This window comes from Mytilus galloprovincialis, chromosome 2 (genome assembly GCF_965363235.1).
Source record: "Mytilus galloprovincialis chromosome 2, xbMytGall1.hap1.1, whole genome shotgun sequence".
In the NCBI taxonomy this organism is placed as follows: Eukaryota; Metazoa; Mollusca; class Bivalvia; order Mytilida; family Mytilidae; genus Mytilus; species Mytilus galloprovincialis.
In genome coordinates this window covers 74636804-74655783 of record NC_134839.1, presented here as the reverse complement: position 1 = coordinate 74655783, position 18980 = coordinate 74636804, and the positions used below count along the sequence as shown (strand labels likewise).

Sequence of the window (18980 nt, the reverse complement as noted above, 5' to 3'; positions counted from 1 at the left end):
TTGAAAGATTCAGCTCTAAGAATCGGTCAAGTGCAATTCAGTCAGACCGACACTATGTAGCCAATAATATGGATATGCAACGTTTAAACCAAAATGATATCCATCAAACAAAAAATTACAGCAAAACAGCATCTTACATGATATGAGTAATTTGAGATTGAACGATAACATTTTGTACAACAGTATTTTCTTAAGTTCTGTATATACAACGCAGATGTGGATTGATTTAACTATATACTACAGACTATAAAATACCAGAGCGCAAATGCTGTAATGTCTCGTCTGCTTTACTTATGATAGTTAATTTTTGGAACGTCTATAATATCAAGGGTTTTACTAGAAGTGTCAAATGAGCTTAATGCGCTTAATGTATTTGTGTCCATCTGATGAGTAAAGCTTTTTGAATTGATTTTTATAGTTCGTTCTTATGTTGTACTGTTATACCACTGTCTCAGGTTTGGGGAGGGTTGGGATCCCGCTAACATGTCTAACCCCGCCACATTATTTATGTATGTGCCTGTCCAAAGTCAGGAGCCTGTAATTCAGTGGTTGTCGTTTGTTTATGTGTTACATATTTGTTTTTCGGTCATTTTTTTTTATACAAATAAGCCCGTTAGTTTTCTCGTTTGAATTTTGTTTACATTGTCATATATGGACCTTTTATAGCTGACCATGCGGTATGGGCTTTGCTCATTGTTGAAGGCCGTACGGTGACCTATAGTTGTTAATGTCTGTGTCATTTTGGTCTCTTGTGGATACCACATCTTCTTTTTTTTAAATTATGATTGTCAATGGTTCATAGAGTGCAAGGTCAGATGAACCATAACATACAGATCTCTACAAATATCCCATAGACTAAATAAATGTGTTCCGATCCTTATACTGCCTTAGAAACTGACAAATGTAAAAGTTATGCTTGGCCAATTAATTTGAAACATAAGGTCAAAAGTATATGAACCCTGACCGACAGCCAGACATAGACATCTTACTATCATTCAATATACCAAATACAATTGACGTCATCATGGTCATATATGAAACATGCAGACATGTACACCATACACGAAATACTATAACGCTATAGCATACAGGTATATATCCAAAAGGCTAGACAACACAAAACGAGCATTGCCGAATGATGCATGATAATGAGTTCGATGTTATTTGAAACCTTGCAGAAGTCGAAAATGTACACTTCACAATTATAACAACAGACAGTTATCCTAAAGCTTAACGAATCCGCGATACGGACTTGACCACAAAAATGAATCTTCATCCATCAAATAAGGCAAATGCGGGGTCAGGTGAATCCTCTCTGACGGACTAGTAGTTTATAGGATTCAATATACAAAATGTGGATATCCTATAACTCGTGATAAGTGAGTACTTCACATGACAATAAAAAGCTTCATCCTACAATCATCCAACTATTTTACATTTCATTTTCTGAAAATAATAATACTTTGAAAAGCTTAAACCTATGGAGGAAGTTGACCTATATAGCTTTTCTCAATACCAATAACAAATATTAATTGTGATATAATTGAAGAATAATTTGAACGTCATCGTAGCATAAGATCTTTCACGATCCTTTTCACGATCTTCAAAAATGCGGTACGTGATCTTTCATGATCCGAAAAATCCATTTTTGGGTAAATAGTTCTTTATTAACCAAGTTTCAGATTATGTTTACACAAAATAACCATGAGAACCATTTGATTAATTCAAATAGAATGCCCTTATTCGTATTAAAGTAGTTTTTCTAGTCGAATTTGTGAAAAAATCATGTTTGTTTACATTTTTTATGTCATTGAAATGTCGAGAAGCAATCTGCCTTTTGTTGTTTTGTAATAACTACGTACTTTTAAAACTGGATATTCTCACATACTGATCATAATGTTGAACCATTTTGACAGACAGTTTTATTTTGTCGTAAATTTGTCTGTGTAATTAATTAAATTAGAATATATATTGACCTTTCATATGTCTTCTCGATTAAATGTCTTTCACGATCCGTTACCAGAACTTTCATGATCGTCTCTCAATACTTGACCGCCGTTACATATTCTTTCACGATCATTTCTCTCGTTAAACCGTATGACACCCGTGCACATTGTGAAAAGTTTATCTCATATAGAAAAACTCACAGTATAAAAAGTATTGATTGAAATAAATATACGGGTGCAGCTGTTCGTAGGTTTATCTCATATATCTCATGAAATTCCAGTTGTTCGTAATAAGTCAGTCATGGTAATTATAACCTGATAGTGTCTCATATATATCAGGTAAAAAATCGATTGTTTTACTTACCTGTATTTTACCTAATTCTACCCGTATAACTTATTATTCCGTACTACCTTATTGTGTCGTTCTACCTACAAACCTTATAAAGGCTATTATTAGAGATCCATTCAAATCATTGTAAACAGTATAAAGTGTGTGTGTATATATTTTAAGAAATCGGAAAACATTACTATTCTAGATATCAAGCTGTAGTTTGAATAGATTACAAGATGGGTGGAGGAACCTCATTCCCAAGAGAACCATTAGACAGAAACAAGGTTGTCATTGTCACAGGCGGTAATACCGGTGAGTTTGGAATACATTTATTTGCCTTATCATACAAAGTAAGTCCATGTGAGTGAGGAAGCTTCATATCATAAAATTGAGCGGTCATTTTCAAAAATATATGTTTATATTTTGAAAATTGGCAAAATTCATCTAGGTTTTTTTTCTAACCAGAAATTGTTTTCAATCATAAATATCAAAGTCAGGTAAAGATAGATGGCTACTTGGATCTTTATTTTAATAATTCATTAACTTTTACTGAAAAAAAACCTTGTCGACGAATCGTGCTAAATTATGCATACGTGTATTTAAGTTACTTTAATGAAAGCGATTATTGCAATGGTTTATTATTCAGACATTAACGTTTGTTTTTACCAATTTTACTTTCATTCTTATAAATTCGTATGTAATATTAGCATGTTCATTAAATCATATTCGTTCTCATCAAAATGATATAGATATGTATGATACAGAACTCCTAACAAGTTGTATTGTGCTTGATATTCATATGATGAATACATAATCTGTCAATCAGTTTAGTTGAGGTCTAGAGCTGGCATGTCAGTAACTGCTAGTAGTCCTTTGCTAACTGATGTATCATTGTCATTTTGCTTCGTTTCTTTTGTTACCTATTCTGACATCAGACTTCTTTTTTCTGAGTTTTACTGGGCATATTTCTGTATGGTTTTTTGTCATACATTTGCTATATAGTTATCAAAGGTAGATCTACCAGGATTATAATTTAGTACGCCAAAAGTGGGTTTTGATATCTCACAAAACATCTTTAATCCCGCCGCATTTTTGCTCCCGGTCAAAGTCATTAGCTTTTCGCCCTTTTTATTTGTCTTGTATGAATTTTAGTTTTACTTCGTTTATATATTATCACTGAATTAGTAAACATTTTGTTATGTTGAGGGACCAGCTGAAGCCCGCCTCTGTGTGTGTGATTTTCTCGATGTTTGAAGGCGCAATAAGTGGCCTTTGTCTGTTTTCTGATCATTGGTAGGGTTGTTGTAACTTTGACACATTCCCCATTTTCATTCTCAATTGTATGTAAAGAATATCTTTACATTTTTTTTTAATTTCAGGATATTAAATTTATCAAATTGAGAAACCGGTACAGAACAAGTGTATTTTCCGAACAAAACTCTCCTTTTTTGAGGCGAGTACAGAAATGTTTTATGTTTTGAGATATAAATTAGACTGTAGTGTAGTTATCTTTATAAAGTGACTATCTACATGCAAAATTTATAGGACAGTAACTGTATAAAGCACAAGTATTACGATCAATCCATTCTTAATGTGCAAATATTATACATATGTAGCTACCTCTTCAAATAGCCATGTCTTCTTTTACTGCATTTATACAATACAATGATAATTGATTGTTGTTAAGTCATTTGAATAAACAATTAAAGACACACGTATCTGTTGGATCTGTAATTAAGTTTAAAGTTGCATTGATACACTCTGACAGTTATTACACTGTAACAAGAGGTTGATTAAAACTAATTTACAATTGAATAATGGAGAACAAAACACTATACGTATATACCTGTTATATACAAACTTATTCTCACATTTCATAGAGATTCAAATGATTGCCCAGACCTCAATATTAAAATTCAGAGAGAAGCGACTCGACACTAATCTTTATGAGCATGTGTTGTGTTGTTTGTAATCAAATTGTGATCTATGACATTCGCCACTGTAGGTTTGAAGTTGACCCAATGTGGATTTGGTTATTACATAGTACTGTGAGTTCATTATTATTCGTTGGATACCAATTATCGTGGGTTTCGTGGGTACAGGTGAACCAAGAATTCAAATGTTCAACAAATACTATGATTTCAATAGGCTCCGTATACAGAAATTGGCAGAACCACGAAATCAAATATACACGAATATGCACGTTTTCAGAAATCCAGGAAAATTGCTACCGATGAAAATAAATGAATTCACAGTATTCGAGGTATTATTTAGACATAAAGCTCTGCACCTGCTTCGGGTCATATATACCACTGCTTTCAAATATTCTGCTTTGAGCGTTCCTGGTGAATGTATTTTTTTAAAGCCATTAGGACGTATGAAACTTCGAAAAAGTGTTTATTTATTTTATTTGTTATAGAACTGACTCGATATCGTTGTTGATTGACAGTCAGTCCCCAAAGGTATCATCTAAGTTATTAATTATGCCAGTACTTCTTTACGGACATGATTCATAACGTTTCAGTTTAGTACTTCTGAAGCGAGTATAACAAACCTTTCTTAGTTTTCCGTATGAATTTATAAATTATTTAGAAATAAAGGTTTCAACTTCATCAGGCAAAGTTGAACCAAGAGGGATTTGGATATTGTTTTATGTCCTTTTTGGTCATATAGCTCTTACCTGTTTTGTTGCATATACCATATACTTCTTTGGCTTTAATAGCACTCATAATGTTGGTAAATCCAGAAAAAAGCACTTCGGATTCATGACATTTATTGAGTGTTGTCTATTTTTTCAAACACGTATGCGATATCTCTCCTGGTGAACTATCCGTGGTATCATGAGCTCAGTAGTCAGCACCTTTTTCTTGAAGTACGAACTCTCCTGGTGAACTATCAGTCCCTGAGAGTGTCATCAGCTCAGTAGTCAGTACCTTTGTCTTGAAGTACGGACATGATTTATAATGAACCTCTCTAATATTGTTATTTTGTATAATTCGAAAATAAAAAGAACAAAATGTCAACTCCTTTAGGCCAATCACTCCTTACATTGATTTGGCTATTATTTTATGTTCTTTTTATCGTAAAGTTATTCAACTATTTCGGTACTTATACAATATTGGCTTTTTTCATGAAGGTTTATCAAGAAAGGCGTTTTGGACGCATGCAATTTATAACATGTTGTTTTAATTGTTTGAAATCATTTAGATGATTCCTATGCTGGTGGACCAAATCATTCTCAACTTGTACGTTTATAAAATTTGAAACTATACAGAAACTAATTTTTCAACTCCCTAGGCCGAATATGACCTAAATGGATTTGGTTATTATTCAAGGTCCTTAAAGGCATACAGCTCTGAAACTCTTTCGTTACTTATACAGTATTCGCTTCTTTCAAATATGCAGCTTTCAGCGTTCCTTATGAGGGAAACCCAGAAAGCGCTTCGGGCGCATGAAATGTATAAATTGTTGTTGTTGTCACTCCCCGCTGGTATCATCAGCTTAGTAGTCAGTATGTCAGTAACCTTTCTAAAAGATTCGTTTAAAAATCTGGAAAAAAAATGATACAACGGTTTCAAGCCCTCTGGCAAATTTGACCTTGGATGGAATTGTCTATTATTTGTAGTTCATTCTCATCATAAAGCTCTCCAACTGTTTCGGTTCTATTCATAATTTGCTTATCATATTTGGCCTTGAGCTCTCCTGATGTTGGTAATGCAAGAACCGTGCTTAGGACGCATGAAATTAATGACGTGTTGTTTCCATTTTTTACAGCACTGAGTCGATACCTCTGCTGGTGGACTATGAGTCCCCTATGGTATCATCAGCACAGTCGTCATTACTTCGGTAATGACATGATTTTAACAAACCTTTCCAAATTGTCAGATAATACAATTTGTAATTGTAAAATGTTTAATGCATACACTCTGTCACGCAAAGTTGATCTTAATTGATTTGGTTATTATTTGAAGTCTTTTAATGTCTTATAGCTCCTCAAGTATTTCGGGTCTAAGATATTATTAGGTTTCAAAGATTCGCCTTTGTGGATTCCTGATGAAGGTTAATCAAGAAAAGCGTGTCGAACGCATGAAATTTCGAACGTGTTATTTCTATTTTCTGAAGTTGGAAAATAAACATATAAAGATAAATGGTCTTTCTGTGACTTTCAACTATCTTTTCTATGTAGCAATTTGTAACTGATTGATAAAAAAAGGAGACATGAAACAGCCTAGTTATTTTAGATTTATATTTGTTGTCAAAATGTCTTTAATTCCTTAACTTTGTAAATGCTGTGAAGAAATTAAAATAGTACACTGTAATCTGATAGTAAAAAGCTAAATCACAAAAAAAAGTGAACTCCGAGGAAATTCAAATTGAAAGGTTCCTAATCAAATAGCAAAATCAAAAGCTGAACACATCAAACGAATGGATAACAACTGTCAAATTCCTGACTTGGTACAGGTATTTAATATGTAGAAAATGGTGGATTGAACTCGGTTTTATAGCTCAACTCCAGATTTGTATTGTTTTTCGAATTCAAAGTTCAAAGACCACATCCATGCCGGTTTTACTCATATACGCAAGTGTCAAATTTAAGTTAGAAGAATTCCGTGTATATATTATCGGTAAAAGCAAACAGTCTCGTTATCAAGAAAGTTGGTGGATACTGCAGTTCGTATAATTCTATTTCCAACGAATTTTTTTTAGGAATTGGGTATGAAACTGCAAAATGGATTGCTATGTTGGGTGCAAAAGTCATCATTGCATGCAGATCAGAGGACAAAGCGTTGGAGGTAAACGATTTGAACTTATTTTTAATTGAGAACAAACACAAGGAAAACTGAAATCCTCGTCAATTAAGTTTGGAGTCCCTGCTACGTTTTGGATTCGAACTAACATTCTCGGTGTTGACAGAGTAGTTAAACAGTGGTTCCACTGCTTAGACATCAAAGTCCCTTATACGATTAGGGTAACAAGTCTTAAGGAAACAATTGTTTTAATATAACTGATTGCATAATTATTCAGCTTAATAATTTGGCGGAATTAATTTAAAAGAAAACTATAGAAATGGGATGTCTGCATTTGTTTAATAAGAACGATCTAATAGGTCAAATTGAAAAATTTACATAATCAACATATAGCAATAAAAACTTTTTTTTTTAATTTGAGGTTAAAACTTAAACTTGATCGTGTAAAAGTTTTAAGCCAAAAATTCACTATATTTCATACAAATGATGACGTTCCTCTGATAGAAATGCTCATTTTTATAAATCGTCTAAATTGACCCGATGTCAATTTCCAGCGTCGTGTTGAAATCTTTATATCTTTTTAAAACTATGTAAACAGGATTTGTGTGTATGTCACATTTTTTTCAACGTAAATGTTACAGGCAATAAAAAGAATAAAAGAGGAATACGCTACAGAAAAACAAAAGGGAACCAAAGGAATCATTCAAGATGGCGATATAGATATAACATTTATGCAAGTTGATTTGGCCTCCCTACAGTCTACCAAGAAATTTATTGAAAATTTCAAATCTTCTGGTCAAAAGTTGCACACGCTAGTTTGTAATGCTGGTTTGGGATTTCTTCCACTGCGTAAGTTACTGTATACTTTAAAAGAAACCCACAAAATCGCGAGCATTTCAATCGCATTGTGAATTTGTATTCTCTAGGTTCTTTTTATTTATCATGATCGACTTTTATTCATTTACGTTTCTAGTCTTGGACTTATTGGAATGTCGCCGCGATGTAGCTCTATTTTCTGGAGCGGTGTAAAGCTAACATTAGTAAATTGATAATTCTAATTTGATAGCTTTTTGTCCAAATTATGTCCAATGTAATTCCTCGCTGTTTGATAACCATATGAAATTTGATTTTGTCGAATGACTTAAAGCCGAATTAAATGACTACAAGATTGAAAAATATTTCTCATATCGAAACCAAAACTTAATAATGAAAATCAATTAGCTTAGCTACTACAATGACTATATTAACTTCAGAACACAATGTCAACTTGTGATTTTGATTAAGGAGAAGAAAAATAGAATATCTGTACTTTAAAAGCACGTCTCTTTATTTAATACAAAGGAAATTGTTTATATTTTACATATCACTGAGGCTCTAACGCCCGAAGACGAGGTTAACTTTGATGGTTTCATTAAATTATGGCATACAAATTTTTATGATGAGTTATGTTCATGAAATGTGCAGTGCATTATTTGCAGGTGTATTAAAGTGAGGCGAATGATACTAAACGGACATTCACACTCATAAGTCGAAAATAAACTGATAACGCCTTGGCAAGAAAAGAAAAAAGGCAAATAACAGTATACATAACACAACAAAGAAAACTAGAACTGCTCAAAAAGAAATTGTATACGTGTCATCTTTTTAAAAAGTACAACAGTGTATAAAATAGCTGTACATTCAGACTGGTCATTATCTTCTGTTATATTTTCAGTCTAATTTTGAATCCCCCATACAATTGTATACTAGAATACCTGTCTGCGCTTTTCAATCAGATGTGTGATCTATTGTATGAAAACAAAAGGGTTAAAACTAATAGTTTCACACGGTTGGTGTAGATTTACTACTTAAGGAGATTTCTTTCATTTTGAATGTGATGAGATTTTATAATAACCTAATGAAAAGATTGTTGATCCCTATTAGTTCCTGTTCTTTGCTGGATACTCGTCGCAAATAATTACCTATTTCTGATGAGTTTTTTGTTGTTTAGTCTTGATCGCATTTGTCAGTGGATTCGCCTGCTTTTAAAAGTGCTTTCAGTTGTATTGGAACAATGCGTTTGGCATAATTTTCAAGGTTTCCGTGTTATGAGGGACCAACGATACTCTAACTTACTTTTTGTATAATGCTTACCAAAAACATGTAGGTCAGCATATACTAATTTGAGAGAATATGGCTAGCATTTCATTTCCTTTGGCACGAAGCTGGGAAAAAACTATTTATCAAAACTATTTGATAAATTCAATCTTTCTTTTCGTTTTTTTTTTTTACATATTTTTATGTTTAATTACTAGACCTTTCTGATTTCATTAATAAAAAATCAAGGAACATAAGTAAAAAGTTGACAAAATCTATTATAAAGAGTAAATTATTTTTTTGTTGTTGATTTTCAGAAATTACGGAAGACGGAAACGAATTGGTATTTCAGGTAATAATATTTTAAAGACGTTACTTAAATACACTTTAAGATGTTGCGTAAAAGGTCGGCTAACCTCTAAGGATTTAATGAGCGTATACAATCATTAGGTTCCGTCGTCATTAATTGTCCTTAAAATCTTCTTCAAAATAATAATGTATGTTGTGTTTTCGTTTTGTTCCGTAATGTAAGAATAGAAAATAGGGATCAACTGCAACTTTCGGCAATCTAACCTTAAATTGAAGTTTTTACTCATCATTTTTTTTTTGTTATGCTTTTATGTCCATCATGTCAAACTATAAAGGATATAGAGATATTGAAAACAGTAAATAATCAGATAAACATTTAACGAACAGTAAATATGTAACACAGAAACGAACTGAATTACAGGCTCCTGACTTGGGGCAGGCACACACAATATATAGTTCGTTTGTGTTTGGACTATTGTTATTAAAAATTGCAGTATACATTTTTAACGTATTCAACTCAGAAATCAATCATCAATCAATCAATCATATTACAAACGCTCTTTGCACGTTAAGAACCCTTGCAACAACTCTCTGATGGGTCCGTAGGTGGCCTGTTGCAAGGCAAAATTTCTGTCTCTATCCAATATACCATCATTTTCCAGTGGCAGTCCAAATTTCCCCGACCATCATCCTCTATTATAACAAACTACCTATTGTGTTTATTGTTAACTTGTTCTCATCCTGAATATGCATGAAATATTTGCCACTGGACGTTAAGCAACCAACAATCAATCAATCATATTGCAAATGGTGTTTATGCTATAAACCAAACGTAAGCAAATATAAAATGATGTAGACTCGTGTGGCTTTTTTTACAGACCAACTATCTTAGCCAGTTCCTTATATGTGTACACCTAATACCTCTGATGGAAAGTTCAGGTTCAGACGACTGTAGAATTATAATGGTTTCAAGTAGTGTGCATGATTTTGCACCACCGTTTGACATTTCAAAGGTTCAAGGAAAAGATTTGAAACCAAGTTCTTATGACGAAACGGGATATTATGCTTATAGTAAACTGTATCAGGTTTGTATGTTATTCTTTTTATTTTTATTTCAAAGATGTCAATTTCCTTAAAAAGAACTCAAGGGAAAATTCAAAACAGAAACTTGCATGTAAAATGGTCTAATCAAAGCTCAAACACATAAACGAAAAGAACAAAGGCCATTTATATTCTTTGGTACAGGCATTTCTCTATGTAGAAAATAGTGAATCAAACCTGGTTGTATAGCTAGCTAAACTTCCATAGATAGATAGAAGCTTTATAAAGCAAGCAAAATAGATCGACAAATAAGCCAAATGATCTTAATTGTCTGTCGACTCCTTATTGAAGTTATATTCTTTTAACGATATGTGTTACCATTTACTTGCATTTTTGCTTGTTCTATATTCTAGTATACAATGTTAGATAGTGCATTATTGAAGATGCACATAAACCTGGATGCGCAACACATACTATTTAGAGCCTTAAGTATGTAATGCAACTAATACATTAGACAGAAAATAACTTTTTTTCAGTGAACCTGTAGATACAGACAAACAAAAATCAAACAAAAATGTGTAAACATCGTAAACAGCTAATTATTATTTCGTTATTTGTATTTCATTAATGATTGAGCAAAAGAAATAATACATTACATTTTTTATATATCTTGTAGTTAGTGCCACTTATTGTGGGAGATATTATAGACATAATAGTGCAAATCGTGATACAAGCACGAAAATTGGTATATGGGTGGATTAAATGATAATAATAAAAATTCAGCTGCTGGCCATCAAAAAATTCATTTTTTTCAAGATGGCCACCGCTCATTTTGCAAATGGCTTCATATCCAATTGATTACATTTCGTTAATCTTTTGAAAGCTGTGTAATACGTATTATCCTATGTAAGTTTTGATCAAACTTAAATTACAGTTCCAAAAGAACGAAAAAAAATACTTACATGAAGAAAAAATTGACTTCCGGTCCCAAAATGGTGGCAAAACAATAAACATGTCAATTTTCTCATTTCTATCAACTTAACAAGGGATATCACTGACTTTGTTAAGTTGAAATGCATATATAGTTTGTTTAGAAAGACAGGTTGCATATCTTATAGTTATATGACAGTTACCAATACACAAACCTGTACACGGAAGGCAAAAACAGAAGCATTTACAGTTACCAACACAGCTGAATTTTTTGCATCCGCATTTAAAAAAATCATGAAACGAGGATCAAAGGCCACCAAAGAAGTCCATTTTGGTTTCCAATTGTCATTGTTTATTTTTCTTAAACCCTACTTCTGTGTTCATGACTTCGTACATGAACCTGTCGAATGCATAAATCCAGACGAGCCAAAACATGTCCACCTTGATATGCTTCCCTTTTGGTGTGCTCCAGAAGATTAAAATTGTTTTCAAGGTATCAGCGGCCTTATGATGTTATTCTGCCTATTAAAGGAAATGATAATGATTGTGTGGTAGGCGGAATAGCATCAGTAGGCCGCTACTTCCTTACAAACGATTTTAGTCGTCATCCTTAACAGCAAACGATGATGTTTCCGTACATGATGCAGACAATTACTTCTATGATGTCCATGTATGTGTCTTCATACAAAATTGGACTAAAACGACATCTGAGAATAATTCCAATGTCTGCCAAGCTGACCTCTTCACTTTCCGATGAGATGCCGAAACAATGTAACAACCACTGAATACATGGAAGAAAGGAAAAGCTGCTACACGGGGACCAAACGCATTTGCTATGACATGTACAGGAAGCCATCGAAATTCTGTATTCCTTCAAACACCTATCCGAATTCGGCAATTCATAATACCACTACATCTATGTCAGTACTACTTCAAACTACGTTTTACAACCATTTTCAACAGCATGCTTATTATGGACAATAATTCGTGTATCTGCTTTTTCATGGTGACAAGGGGATAGCTGGGAAGTATCCGTATTGAAATTGCAAAGAATATTTTCACCTTGAGTAGTATAAGCATTTTCATTAGTCTCTAAAGAAGTAATTCTGTCGGTAAGAAACTTGAACAATTCCGTTTTGTTGTCATTTTTACAGAGAAATCTACTCCAAACGCTTGGCTTTCTACCAGAACCAACGACTTTCCGTCTAGCACCAGTATTTTGCCTTTTGTTTCGTCCCAGACTTTAAATACTTAGTTTAGTAAACATCGATGTCTACACTGGGTAATTATAGAAGGAAGATTATAATGCAACAACATTTGTAACGTTTATTTTGATTGGATAACGACATTTATTTACAGAGCATCAATTGACAATTGATGCTATGGGATGTACGCGCAAGTGCAGAAGGCATATGATAGATTTTAAATACATGTTTTAGCGTTATCTTCTGTTTCATTAGAATGGAGATAACAATATTGTATTTTAAGCTCCGACGGCATCAATTGGGGATTTGATGGTCGCAAATACCCGTTTACTGTCTCCTCTAACGCGTCGTCAGTAAACTTAATTTGCGACCATCCAATCCCCAATTGATGCCGTCGGAGCTTTAAATACAATACAGTCATCTCCTAATTGTATGTAATGCAGTATAATATCATTTGCATAATAATCAAACATGTTTGCCCCAAGTTGTTGCAATAAATTAACCATTGCTGCCCCACCAGCGATAAATGTGTCAGAATTTGAATCAGTTGATGCCAAATCGCAGAATGTTTCAGGTATACCAATTTGCTGCGATTTAATACCACTTCCTGACACAACGATGGAGGAGCAGTTTGATTTTGATGACTAAAGAAGAAATGGAAAGTCTAGAAAAGAGATCTTAATCAGTGTGCAGGTTCAACTTTCCAGTTTCATTTTACTGCTTTTATATGGAAACGTTCTTTTTCATCAGGTTAAAAAAGGCAGATTTTCCTTCATTTCGCATTTGCGTTAAAATATCGTACTGTTTGGACCCAATATCTTGGAGTTTATGTACATATCTTACCTACTTCTGAATCAACAATTTCCTTAAAAGAGTAAATTTTGTACAAATCTGACGACTCTTCTAGAAATGGATTTCCAAATTTGTTCATCACATTATATAGTTAGAAAGCTTTTAAAGTTTTTCTTTTTCAAAAAAAGACTTTTGGTCCAGCTACTGTCCATCGTCTCGAAAGGATCTACGATTAAACGTATGGTACCAACATCGCCGTTCTCGACTCATTATTCAGTGCATGGTCAATTATAATGTAAGAAATTTACTTGCCGGTCTAATTCACAGTAAAAATTACCATTTGCAATTTTCATTGCCATCTTTGGGTGATGTTCGTGAAGGGAAGCCATATATCTTGGAGATGGATCGGTAATCATCGAGCATAATTTAAAACAGGTCATTTGAATGTACAATCCACCAAACATGACGATAAACTTATGTTCTCCGTACAAATCTTGCACTTCCAACTTAAATTGCTTAGCCCATACCAAATGGTTTATCTGCAGCTAAAATTGATGTTTGCCCGATATTCAGAAAGTTAACCACCTTTTTCACCTTATTCATCGAATGCTTGATCATTTCAACTGAAAGGGCGTTTTTTAAACAGTGGCAGCAAAGAAGTAACACTTTATTTTCGAACAGAAGAGCCTAGATGCTTAGAGGAATGAATGACGACCAAGATATGTTTAAGAAATTCAAATCCTCATCTGTAAGTTGAACTACGATTTCAATCATTGTGCCCTTGTAGTGCATGTATTCTTTATTTATAAATAGTTTGCACATGCACGAAATTGTTAAACGCATGTGTATCATAACCTTAAAAATGTCATCAAACAAATTCATAACATCATTAAAAATTCAAAAACACTAAGCATGTAATTAATAATTCAAATGTTCATTTTCACGCATGCGCAAACACAGAACATGTCAAATATTAATTTCTGGTATATACGCCACATGTAAAGAAGGTATTCATCAAACCTGATAATATTTTTTTACTCAAAGAAGGTCAAGGAAAACGTTTTCCAGAAAAAGTAAGTATTCAATCTTGAAAATACAGCCATTTTAGAAAAGGTGGTGGCCATCTTGAAAAAATGAAATTTCCTTATGGCCAGCAGTTTTTCTTAAAAAGTATATAATAATTATGCTTCGTGCCAATTTTCATGCCTGTATCAACATTTGCACAATTCCCTTGATTTTGCTTGCTAATATCTTCCACTATTAGCTTATGATTGTTGTTCTATGCTGTTCCCGGGGATGGCAATGTTGAAGTTTTAGTTATAGGTTTTATAAGTCTGTGGCATGTTCGAGTTAAAATGTAACATGAATGCACTATTTGAATTATCAAGTGCCATAAGTTGTTTTTTTTTTTTTTTTGTTACAAACGTTGAGCTTGTTTCCTGGGTGTTACCATCGTAGTTTTTGCAGTCCTGCAGAAAATCTGTAATGTTATATTTCTGTTGTTCTTAATTTTTCTCATAAGAAGCATATGTCATTTTCATATATTCCATGATTTTGATTTCAGGTTATGCAGATGTATTTTATGAATAAAAGGTTGAAAGACACCAATGTGTCAATCCTATCTATTCATCCTGGAGTTGTGAAAACAGAATTCCAGAGGAATTTCGACAAATCTGGTGCTTGTTGTATTACGTCAATTGTTAAATGCTTTATTTGCTGTGGTAAGAATCTTTTTTTCTTCTACCAACGTTTTTCATTTTGTTTTAAAAAAAAAAAGGACGAAAGATACCAGAGGGACAGTCAAACTCATGAATCGAAAATAAACTGACAACGCCATGGCTAAAAATGAAAAAAGACAAACAGGCAAACAATAGTACACATGACACAACATAGAAAACTAAAGAATTAGCTAAATGAGCCCCATCACAAACTAGCGGTGATCTCGGGTGCCCCGGACGGGTAAATAATCCTATTGAATCTTTTTTTTTTCTATAACGAAGTTTACAGAAAACGTAAAATTGATCTTTCTTTTTCCATATTGCCAGACGTAATGTCCATATGATGTGTAAACAAAAATATCTAGTTTTATGTAAACGGTTCTTATGTAGACGAAAACAGTAAAATCACAAAAATACTACACTCATAGGAAAATTCAAAACGGAAAGTCCGTAATTAAATGGCAAAGTCAAATGATAGAACATATCAATCGAAACGTGCGTCTGGCGTGTTAATTTATAACCATGGTACCTGTGATAACTATTAAATGAAAAAAAATAATCCTTATATCAACTTCAGAAATAATATATAAGATGATGTTGACGTTCAGAGTCTAGGTACTGACGTTGTTTATCATCTTACGCGTAACAGTGTCCTTTTATTTGTCTTTGTAGACTATTACTTTATTGTTTATTTATTTTTTTTTCTTTATTGTTTATTTATTTTTTTTCTTATATCCATTTTACGTGACTCGGTACTTATAATATATCCCGTCGTTGAGTTCTTTTGATATCGTGCATTTTTGTATTCCTGTCCTTCGGTTTTGATAATGTGTTTTGTCTATATTCTTTTTAATTCTATGTTGACATATTTGTGTTCATTTTTATAGTGATTAAAATTTTTAAAAAAGCGACTGTCATGCAAGTGAGAGGTTAAGCTTGCTATAAAACCAGTTTCATCCACCATAATCTACATAAGAGTGCCGGTACCAACTCAGGAGTATGACAGTTCTTAACTATTAGTTTGGTGTAGTTTGAGCTTTTGATTTTGCCATTTGATTAGGAACTTTCCTTTTTGAATTTTCCTCGGAGTTAAGTATTTTGGTGATTTTACTTGTTAGTATACATTTATCATAATGTCCATTTAGGTTGCGCTAGAAATGCTTTCAAAGGAGCAGAAACTCAGATTTACACTGCAGTAGCACCTGAGCTTAAAGGAATTAGAGATGTCTACTATATAGATTGTAAACCAAAAACTACAGCTAGCCAGTCAAGGTAGATAAAATTGTTAAAATGAGGGAAATGTCATATATTGTTGATAGAACTATTGATTCAATTCTGCATATTTTTTTTTAATTTGTAACAACATATATCGAAGATCAACTAATGCAACATAGGGCCATAAATTGCAATCGTAAAGTTGTTACAAGGTTAATCAATAAATTCATATTGAAAGAAGTTCATTACAATTTATACAAAAAAAGAAAATTAAATTCTTTTTTCCACATTCAACAATAAAACGGAATTTACACCAAATATGAAACATATTATCAGTTATCCATAAATTGATATCGGGAGGAGAGAGTTTTTACAACTCCATTTATATGGAGAACGCTCTGATTGGCTTATTTATTTTTCATTTTTGTTATCTATCATACGATTGGTTGTATTTATGCATGTTTCAAACCGGAAATCATATCTATGACTAAAAGTCAGTCTGATGACGGAATCATATCCGGACTCCTTTTTTGTGGTTTTTCTCCCAAAATAACGCAATCTGAATAATCATAAGAATGGATGACAAATGCGACTATGCATGTTACCTATAGGACATAGAGGTATGATGATTGGTTTATTGTGGAAGGAAGAGAAGCGACACACAAAATGAGGTCTTCTCGTTTAATAGTATAGATAACCGTGACAATGTATACTCGTAATTAATCCATATACTTCATCTTCTTCTTTTTTTTAGAAATATTGAAAATCAAGAAGCATTACTTAAACTTTCTCTCGAACTGTTGAAAGACTATATTCCAGACAGTTTAGCTCAGAGGTGGTCACCGATCACATAAGAATACTGTTGTTCTTAACTAGTGTTTGTAAATTTGTCAATTTATTGTAAATAACATTGTATAATACCATTGTGCTATCTGAAGATGTAACCTTCTTTATCGGATTGTCCGTCTGTCCATGTTATTTGAAAAATTTAGCAAAACGATACTTTCTCCAAAAAGATGTATTTATCTCGTGCTTAATGGCATGAATGCTCCCTTTTATTGGTCGATGTAATCGTATTATATCCGTTGTTATAAAACTAGTGGTATTGCTTTATGTCGTGAATTTTCTTCTAACTTCAATATTTTTGTATTTCTTTGAAGTGCTTTTAAAATGTAGTAAAAATCTCTGTACTTTTAACTTAATGTTCAACTGCATATAGGATGTCAATTAAAAATTAATTGCTAACATATGAATATAAAACTTTGTGTATTTTGAGTATCGAATGGACTTTTATTGATTTACCTTTATCAAACCCAAACATTCGGAAGTTAAGGATGTATAAAACAACAATATGTTGAAGGAGCTACATGTTGAATTAAGACGTCATTAGATTACCGCTGTTCAAATCTCGTTAACCGGTTGAGAAGATACAAAAAAAAACAATAGTTATCAAAAGTACCAGTATTATAATTTAGTACGCCAGACGCGCGTTTCGTCTACATAAGACTCATCAGTGACGCCCATATCAAAAAGATGAAAAACCTTAAAATATTCAATTACATCAACGGTCCATTCTGATTGAGATAGATAAGACATTACTTTTCTAATTAAGCCACGGAGAATTTGACCAAAATTTGTTATTTATCAAGTCAGTATTAAAGAAGTACGTGTCTATCAGTGATTTTAAAACAAAGGATATAGAGAGAACAACTAGTAGTGTCTCTTTCTACTATCTACAGTGTAAGTTTCGTATAAAGGGTCGGCTCAGATTATAAAAAGCACATCAATACAAGAAACAATAACAATATCACAGAAACACATAAAATTAAGAGTATGTTTATATTTGGACCTTGATCTGGTATCCTTCCCGATTGCGGATTGCTGCTAACAACATATTTACTAAACCATAGCTTTATGCATATATAATGGTCGCCAATTAATTTAGTTAACCTTTATTACAAGGATATGTTACACATGGCTACGGATACTTCGTCGTAATCATAATTCTGACTTGTTTTCTTAAAATGTAATGTTGAAATATTCAGTGTGTTATGTATGCTGTAAATAAAAAAAAAAAATGTTTATTTATACTATAGATTTTGTATCTTATATTAAACCCTCTGAGGAATATCCAAAAAGGAAATTCATTTATCAAATGACAAAATCAAAGCTCAATCGCATCACACGAATGAAAAACAACGTTTATAGTGCTGAGTGGGTACAGGTAGTTCCTTAGGCAATAAATGCTGGCTTAAACCTGTTTCATAGCTTGCTCAACCTCTCACTTGTATGACAGTCGTATAAGATAATTATTTTTTCAATAAAAATGTAAATATCTTATATCCGATTAATCTTGCAGAATGCTATGTTTTGGGAACTTATCGTATACATGCATCTTTATTGGTTAGTCTGCATTTTAAAAATAAATTTCTTCAAAACATAATTTTGCCTTAAATATATTCTTGTAATTAAAATAAACTGAAAGTCGTGTAATGTACCGTATAAAGCAAAATGTAATATTTCTATAAATACCAAAATATGTATGAATTTGCCTTAAAATAAATATTGAATCGGTACAAAAATTTAACTATAAATGTTTTTATAGAATAGAAAACTAAGAACAGTGATTTTTTTTAATGAAATAATAGATTTGGGGTATATCATGAGGA

General features: G+C 32.6%; 1 protein-coding gene across 1 annotated transcript; it reads left to right on the top strand.

Annotated features, from left to right (window-relative positions):
- Nucleotides 1-2387: 2387 nt before the first annotated feature.
- Nucleotides 2388-17244, top strand: LOC143064375 (WW domain-containing oxidoreductase-like). The gene is made up of 8 exons (XM_076237157.1): nt 2388-2589; nt 6985-7070; nt 7667-7874; nt 9419-9453; nt 10289-10495; nt 14943-15099; nt 16242-16368; nt 17066-17244. The coding sequence occupies exons 1-8, from the start codon at nt 2514-2516 to the stop codon at nt 17163-17165; spliced, it is 996 nt and encodes a 331-aa protein (XP_076093272.1). The 5' UTR covers nt 2388-2513; the 3' UTR covers nt 17166-17244.
- Nucleotides 17245-18980: the final 1736 nt, after the last annotated feature.

Coding starts and splice junctions, on each gene's coding strand:
- LOC143064375 (XM_076237157.1), top strand. CDS start 2,514: ATGGGTGGAGGAACCTCATTCCCAAGAGAACCATTAGACAGAAACAAG. Junction 2,590..6,984: donor TGTCACAGGCGGTAATACCG/GTGAGTTTGGAA, acceptor AATTTTTTTTAG/GAATTGGGTATGAAACTGCA. Junction 9,454..10,288: donor GAAACGAATTGGTATTTCAG/GTAATAATATTT, acceptor CTTTTTTTACAG/ACCAACTATCTTAGCCAGTT.